Source organism: Nylanderia fulva, unplaced genomic scaffold (genome assembly GCF_048542155.1).
Source record: "Nylanderia fulva isolate GAGA-0341 unplaced genomic scaffold, ASM4854215v1 Scaffold288, whole genome shotgun sequence".
Taxonomy (NCBI): Eukaryota; Metazoa; Arthropoda; class Insecta; order Hymenoptera; family Formicidae; genus Nylanderia; species Nylanderia fulva.
The window spans coordinates 80001-88393 of NW_028190356.1; the positions used below are offsets into that span (position 1 = coordinate 80001).

At 44.3% G+C, this 8393-nt stretch overlaps 3 protein-coding genes across 3 annotated transcripts in view; 2 read left to right on the forward strand and 1 right to left on the reverse strand.

The window, feature by feature from the left end:
- Positions 1–1774, forward strand: part of LOC146722680 (uncharacterized) — a 14516-nt gene extending 12742 nt beyond the window's left edge. The window contains exon 2 of the mRNA XM_085484009.1: positions 293–1774. Coding sequence (XP_085340135.1) covers positions 293–1118 — 826 coding nt within the window. The 3' untranslated portion in view covers positions 1119–1774. The remainder of the gene's footprint in view (positions 1–292) is intronic.
- A 1276-nt stretch (positions 1775–3050) lies between these two features.
- LOC146722681 (uncharacterized) lies at positions 3051–3860 on the forward strand. Its single transcript, XM_085484014.1, has one exon. The coding sequence runs from the start codon at positions 3053–3055 to the stop codon at positions 3734–3736; it is 684 nt and encodes a 227-aa protein (XP_085340140.1). The 5' UTR covers positions 3051–3052; the 3' UTR covers positions 3737–3860.
- Positions 3861–5974: 2114 nt separating this feature from the next.
- LOC146722682 (uncharacterized) lies at positions 5975–7225 on the reverse strand. The gene has a single exon (XM_085484010.1). It carries the CDS (start codon positions 7223–7225, stop codon positions 6149–6151), a length of 1077 nt encoding a protein of 358 aa, XP_085340136.1. The 3' UTR covers positions 5975–6148.
- Between the last annotated feature and the right edge of the window lie 1168 nt (positions 7226–8393).

The following is an 8393-nucleotide window of genomic DNA, read 5'->3' on the forward strand; positions in this document are numbered from 1 at the left end:
AAGATATTTTATATCCTCATATAATTGAAGCAAGTTGTAACGACAAAAGCTTACAAATTATTGGAGAAAATTGCAGTAATCTTTGGCGATGTATTTCTTTTGACGGCACCAAGCTTCGAGTGTACGACAATCTATCTGGCTGTACATACGAAACATTGAAGACTAAAGAAAAAAATTACATTCATCGCCGTTATCCACAAATAAATAAAAATAATATAATATTTGAAAACGTTCAAACACAACCTGATAGTATATGTTGTGGAATCTTTGCTGCCGCATTTGCTACAAAAAGACTAGTTTGGCGCGAAATCGATACGGCGTTCGATAGCCGTATACTGACCGGTGCGGTAATTAACGCAGACTATATCGAACCGCGTCAATTTTTGGAAAATGCCAAAGACATTATAGTCGAGAACGTGGAGAATGTGCTGCAGAGACACATCAGTGTAAAAGTGAACACTGTTTTCAACGGTGAATTTGTGTCCGGTGACAAGCGTGCCAATAAAAGTATTAACACGAGAAACTTTGAACTCTTTCGCACGTCCGATGTACGCGAGTGGTACGAGCGCCGCGTAATCGAGCCCACGCTAGCATCGCTAGAAGAGTTCCAGGAACGCGATAGCGGCTGGGCATTGTCGCGGATAATAGATTTGACAGTGAATGTAAATAAGTACAATCCAATGCGCGCGGGATGTCATGTCAAATTACCGCAAAAAATTATGGCAAAGAGAGCGGTGGTTAATGTGCAATCAGCGGACAATGCGTGTTTCGCATGGTCGGTGGTGGCCGCTCTTTACCCTGCTGAAATAAACACGGGTCGAGAATCCTCTTATCCACATTACACAACAGTGCTGAATCTCCAAAACATTGAGTTTCCAGTGACTGTGAATCAAATTAAAAAGTTTGAACTTGCAAACGACATCTCTGTGAATGTGTACATCATCGAGAACGAGAACATCGTCCCGTTGCGTCTTTCGGAAAAAAAGAAGGACAGGCACGTCAATCTGCTGTACGTGGAGGACGAACACGGGCATTTCGCGTGCATAAAAAATCTGTCTCGTCTCGTGAGCTCGCAACTGAGCAAAAAGAAATGTAGAAAATTTATTTGCGATCGGTAAGTATATAGTAAACTTAAATTATATTTAAAATATTTCTAATTAAATTTTTTATTTTTTACAGATGTTTACATTATTTCGGAGCGGCGGATAAATTGCAAGCGCATACGGAAGATTGCGGGAAATTGAACGACTGTGCTATCCAGTTGCCAAGCGACAAGGACAAGTGGCTCAGCTTCGACAATTACACGAGGAAGGAGCGGCTGCCGTTTGTAGTGTACGCCGATCTCGAGTGTGTTTTGGCAAAGACCGAAGATGCCAAAAATCATCAACACCATCAAGTGTTCAGCATCGCGTATTACGTACAGTGTTCGTACGACAGTTCGTTGTCCGCGTACAATTCCCGCCGTAGTGTCGATTGCGTCGCGTGGTTCGCCAAACAGCTTAAAAATTTAGCAATCCGCGTAAAAAATATTTTAACGACCAATGTCCCCATGGTAAATTTAACGCCTGACGAGTGGTTAAAATTTCGCACCGCGACGCATTGTCACATTTGTGAGAAACCGTTTGACGAAGACGATACACGCGTCCGCGATCATTGCCACCTCACCGGGCGGTACAGGGGTCCCGCGCACTCAAATTGTAACTTAAATTACAAAGAATCATTTTGTATTCCTATAGTCTTTCACAATCTGTCCGGCTACGACGCGCATTTCATTATCGAGAACATAGCCACAGCGTTCGAAGGGGAAATCGAATTATTGCCGATAACAAAGGGAAAATACATTTCATTCTCGAAGACTGTTAAATTGACACAAGATAATAATTCGAAAAATTATATTAAATTACGGTTCATAGACTCATATAAATTTCTCAGCGCTAGTCTCGACAAATTAGCGTCATTTTTGGATAAAGATAAACTAAAAATTTTACATTCGGAATATCAAAATTTAACTAGTGAAAAATTCAATTTATTGACACGAAAGGGTGTCTTTCCATACGAATACATTGACTGCGTGGACAGATTACAAGACACACGTTTACCGCCGCGCGACTCATTTTACAGTTCCCTGACCGGCGACACAGTATCCGAGAGTGATTACGCGCACGCCGAGACCGTCTGGAGCCGATTCTCCCTTCGAACGCTAGGCGAATATAGCGATTTATATTTAAAAATTGATGTCTTGTTATTAGCCGATATATTTGAGAATTTTCGCGATAGTTGTATAAAAAGTTACGGACTCGATCCCGCGTATTATTATACTCTCCCCGGATATACATGGGACGCCATGTTAAAACATACAAATATAAAATTTGAATTATTAACAGACATTGACATGGTAATGTTTGTCGAACGAGGTATACGCGGCGGCCTTAGTCAATGTTCAGGCCGATACGCACAGGCTAATAACAAGTACATGCAATCGTACGACCCATCGAAACCCTCATCGTACCTAATGTATTTCGATGTAAATAATTTGTACGGATGGGCAATGTGTCAACCATTGCCATATGCCGATTTTCGGTGGGTCGACGATATATCGAATTTTGACGTATCATCTATCGCGTTCGATTCGCCTATAGGCTATGTTCTCGAAGTAGATTTAGAGTATCCGCGGCATCTTCATGACGCGCACATTGACCTACCGTTTTGCCCGACGCGCGATAAGCCGCCCGGCAAGCGGGAGTATAAACTCCTCGCAACGCTTTACGATAAGAAGCGCTACGTAATACACTATTGTAATCTACAGCAGTGCACGCGCCACGGGCTACGCATAACAAAAATATATCGCATACTACAATTCACGCAGTCAGCGTGGCTTCAAAAATACATCGAACTCAACACACAGTTTAGAACACGAGCGAAAAACGATTTTGAAAAAAATTTATATAAATTGATGAATAATGCGGTATTTGGCAAGACGATGGAAAATGTACGCAATCATGTTGATGTAAAATTATTAACAAAATGGGACGGACGGTACGGGGCGGAGGCAATGATCGCGAAACCAAATTTTCATAGTACTAGCATATTTTCGGAAAAATTAGTTGCAATTGAATTACGCAAACTTGAAGTTAAAATCTACAAACCAATCTACGTCGGCATGTGCATACTCGACATATCAAAAGTATGTCTTTATGAATTTCATTACGAATACATGTCACCGCTCTATCGTGACAATTGTAGAGTAATGTACACCGACACGGACAGTTTAATATATCAAATTAAATGTCAGGATGTCTATGAAAATTTGAAACGCGATATCGCTCGATTCGATACTAGCGACTACGCCGCGAATAATGCGTACGGTATACCGCTCGCGAATAAAAAGGTGCCGGGTCTGATGAAAGATGAGAATAACGGCGCGATAATGACCGAATTCGTCGGGCTTAGAGCAAAAATGTATGCTTTGCGGGTGGATGGTAAAAAGGACACTAAAAAGGCAAAAGGTGTCAAAAGTAACGTCGTAGCGCGTAGTATAACATTCGACGATTATACGCGTTGCCTTAATGACGAGATTGAAATGACGCGTCAACAGTCATGTATAAGATCGAAATTGCATAAAGTGTATACCATCAGCGAGACGAAAATTGCTCTAAGTCCCTACGACGACAAGCGGTATGTCGTACCTGATTCGACCGACACCTTGCCGTGGGGACATTATCGAATACCATTGTAAATAAATTATATTGTAAGGACGTATTAATGAGAATTATATATATTTTGTTATATATTTCATATATTTCATATGTTATACAATATATATATTGTTATACAATGATTGAATAAAATACATTAAATAACATTGTTTTTATGTATCCAAGAGTTGTGCGAACTGTCGAATCCCAGCCATTTCACATAAACCTCGTCACCCCTCCTGCGCAGTATTTTCTCCACGAGGTACACATCCGGATAATTTGCACTATGCAGCTCATGCTCGTAAAACGCTCCAGCGATAGATGTCTTGCGATAATCCTCGAGTAGATATGTTACGGGATTAGTATGCTGCACTTTAACAATCTTAAACACCTCGGTTGTCCAATTTGGCGTGTATCCCTTCTCGAAAAGTTGTTTGTACTTGCTGACGCGTACCTGATCACCTACTTTGAACTTTGCCGGGCCCGCGATTTTTACACGATTGTACACGGTAGCCAAGAGTCTTTCGGCGATCGCGGGGGTAACGTCGGCGGGTCGCATACCAATCGTTCGATGCTTGCGTCCGTTGTAATCTGATACGAGACGTGGCAGCATGTCGATCCACTTGTAAGTACCATTCAGCGTAAACATCTTCCACGTATCGTTCTTTAGTGTGCGATTGAATCGCTCGACGACCGACGCCTTCAATATCGAATATGTAGAATAGTGATTAATGTCATGTCTTCGCATAAGTCGTTGCACATCGGCGTTGTAAAATTCCTTTCCGTTATCAGTTTGCATGTTTTTCGGGCATCTCTTGCTATCCCGAATTATCTTGGCGATTGCGTCAGCTGTCTCGCTTCCTCCTTTACTCTTGAGTGGTACAGCCCACGCATACTTGCTCAACACATCGATGATGGTGAGTATGTAGTGGTAACCTCTGTTAAAACGGGAGTATGGACGCATCTCGACAATGTCGGCTTGCCACAAATCATAGTATCCTCGCACTATGACATGTCTTCGAGGGAAATTTTTTCTCGCTGACGCGTGCAACTCGTTTACCAACTGCCGTCTCTCCAAACTATGTTGCTTGTTGTTATTTTCACTATTCATTCTCGTTCTTTTGCGTTCTTTCGGGTTCGTGCCTCGTTGTTTCGGGTTTTTTCGGGTTCGTGCCTCGTTGTTTCGGGTTTTTTCGGGTTCGTGCCTCGTTGTTTCGGGTTCTTTCGGGTTAAATTCTCGTTGTTTCGGGTTCGTGCCTTGTTTTTTTTGGGTTAAATTCTCGTTCTTTTGGGTTCTTTCGGGTTTTTTCGGGTTCGTGCCTCGTTGTTTCGGGTTCTTTCGGGTTCTTTCGGGTTTGTGCCTTGTTCTTTTGGGTTCGTGCCTCGTTGTTTCGGGTTCGCGCCTCGTTCTTTTGCGTTCTTTCGGTTTTTTTGGGTTAGATTCTCGTTCTTTCGGGTTCGTGCCTCGTTGTTTTGGGTTCTTTTGCGTTTGTGCCTTGTTCTTTTGGGTTAGATTCTCGTTCTTTCGGGTTCGTGCCTCGTTGTTTCGGGGTTCGTGCCTCGTTGTTTCGGTGTTTTTTCACGTTCGTACCACGTTGTTTCGGGTTCTTTCACGTTCGTTTACTCACGTCTTTGGCCCATTCGAAAATCGTTCCTGACTCGATCACAGCCTCGTCCCAAGTCGTTTCTGATACGTTCGTAGCCCGCCTTGGCCCGTTCGCAGCCGTCCCTGACCTGTTCGCAACCCTTACTGAGTTGTTGATAGCCTTTTATGTAACCTTTAAGGACTTGTTCATAGCCTCGTTCGCAACCCTGTTTGACATGATCGTAACCTCGATCGTAGCGGTCGCGTTCACCACCGTTTCCAGGTCGTTCACTGCTGCTTCCGGGTCGTTCACTGCTGCTTCCAGGTCGGTCACTGATGCCACTCATTGTTGTTTGGTAGCACGCTAATAATCCTTCGTAGCTGTTCAACAATTGTTTGCAACCACTCGAGAATCCTTTCTAGACGTTTCACAACTGTTTGATAGACGTTTCTGAGCCAACCGCTCATTAGATGTCTGAGGTAGTGTTTGGCGCACGCAGAAGCTCTTTTATCGCAGTTTCCAACGCTCGTACATCCTTCTCTAACGCAGCCAGCTTCTCATCTGACTCTTTCTGTTGGATCATCAATGTTTTAAAGCACTCTTCCAGGTACAATTTGTTGACGACATCGGTATCCGCCTCAGGTTGCGCTACACGGCGAATCTTGCGCGATCTTGCGTCATAATCTGCAGCGACGCGATGCAGAGCGTTTTTGCGCACGCATTTTCTAATCAATCTATACCATTGATCGTTTGTGCCAGGGGTTGCATCATTTCTCCTCTCGAATAATCCAAATTTATTGATAGACATTTTTTCAATGCTTTGTAAAGTGTCACACGATGAACTGAATAGATTGTCGGGAACCTTGTTTAATTTATAATAATGCCCGCTTCCCGCAGTTCCTCGATAATCGACAAGATCTCGTTGTCATGCGCGTTGTTGCCAGCTTGGTGCGAAGCATCGAGCAATCGTAGGCGATCCACTAGCTCGTTGGGGTCGTCCCAGTGCACGTAATCAATCTTATTGTTGGTTAGCGTCATAGCGCGAGGCATTCCCATGCCAGATTTTGGGTCGTCCGATTCCACCCGCGTCAACGGTGCGATTATATATTTGTACTTGTCCCCCTTGCTACTCTTCACACGGCCTTGCACATCAAAATTGCGTTTATGCGCATTTGTCGCCAATAATATGCGCTTGTATTTTTGCAAATCATCCTCCTGGTAATCAGGTCTTTTCTTGAAGATCAACTCGTACAATCCGGGCGTTCCAATATACCGCGTGTCGCCTATGATTATATTGTCATCTTTGTCAATCGCGAATCGCTTGCTGCCGAGCCGCATTTCATTTTCGCCGAAGTAGACTCCGTATACATTATCAATTTCTTTCTTCTCATCAGCACCGAGGAGAGCGTCCATATACTTTTGTCCTAATGGCCCCCAATCCTTTCGCATCATTTGTCGACCTTCCAACGATCTTAACCAGTGTCGAAAGGATATTTCGGGCGGGTTACGCGTGGTTTCGAAAACATTTTCGTCTACGAGTGTTTTGGGTATCACAGGTTGTGCGTTTTTCGGTGTAGATGTTGTCGGCAATGAAGCGTCCAATGGCTTCAAAATATCATATTTTCTTTTTTTCAATGTCTCCTCCTCCTCTTCTTTATATCGCTTGATGGTTTTATGTTTACTCTTTTTCGGTGTTTCCCCCTCATACCGTGTCTCGATCTTCACACCGTCGTCGTCGTCGGTGTTAGGCTCGTTTTTCATCGAAATCGTCGCGTTGTCGACAATCTTTTGTAGCGGCTCGATAATAGGTTTAAAGTGAGTCTTGACGGCGATATCATCATCGATCTTTCCGGTCTTCAGAGCGCGGTGTTTCTTGCGGATCGATTCGGCCGTCTTCGCAATCTCCTTGGCAACCTTTTCACGCTCGCGAATATTATCAGCCATCCTAAACTCTAGAGAATGCTGTCGACGACTAATGGCTCTGCGGTATCGCGAACTCGTTAAATCCTTTTCTGTATCGCCCGTTCGTAAGCGAGCTGTCCTTGTCTATCACTAAAAATCCATACTTTTGTTGCCAACATGTATGACATAACTCCCCGAAATCCTCATACGACATGTCGGTATTCACATGATCGTTGTACACGTGCTTCAAATTGGTAGCGTCCTGTTTAAATAGGATTAGCAGGTTCGCGTTGTCGCGTATAAGATGTTTCGGTATTCTCGCGTATGTCTGACAGAGATAGAAGCAGTCGATGTTCGAGTGGCGCCCCATTGAGAAGTACTCTCTTATCGTATCTTGCTTGTCGCATGCCACGTCATCAAAGACAAAAATTGAATTTGGATAAGCCTCGCTCGGTGGAATGACGTCACTGTTATTTGAGAATGTAAAGTAGCCGATTTCGTCAATCGGCGTCAATAAATCTTCCAAATAGCGATATTTCGGCTGTTGCAGCGATTTAGAGTACACGTACACGTTCTCGAAACGCACACCGTGCGGACTTTCCAGCAGGCTTATCAACACGTTGGTTTTACCGCAGTTTGAGGGGCCGCAAACGATCGCGCGTATAGTTGTCGGTAGCATCGTACCGTGTTTGCGCACACCTTCGTTCACGCTGCAGCGTACTCTGTCGTCGTAATTCATTACTCGTATCGTCAGAGGTTGTCGCACGAATTTCATTTTCTCACTCCCGATTTGACCTCCAACGTCCGCCTATTTATAGCTGCGCGGACTCGCGCTTTGCTCAGTATCGTCTAGAGATTGCAACGGATGTCAACGAAAATAGGCACAGGTGTATTAAATCGTGCGATAAACGCACTTCCGGTCGAGCTTCATATTCCCGGCTATCAATTTTGCGGCCCGGGAACTCGTTTGGAAAAGCGATTGGCTAGAGGTGATCAAGGTGTCAACCCATTGGACGCGGCGTGCCGTGAACACGATATAGCGTACTCTCGGAGCAGCGAACTCGCCGAGAGACACGCGGCGGATAAGGTACTCGCCGAGAAAGCGAAAACTCGCATCGTCGCGAAAGACTCGAGTCTCGGTGAGAGAGCCGCGGCCACAGTTGTCTGGACAGCGATGAAGGCCAAGACGAAGCTCGGCATGGGCTTGAAA

Bases quoted from the DNA above. Each gene is read 5' to 3' on its own strand.
- LOC146722681 (XM_085484014.1), top strand. From the start codon at position 3,053: ATGATCGCGAAACCAAATTTTCATAGTACTAGCATATTTTCGGAAAAA.
- LOC146722682 (XM_085484010.1), bottom strand. From the start codon at position 7,225: ATGGCTGATAATATTCGCGAGCGTGAAAAGGTTGCCAAGGAGATTGCG.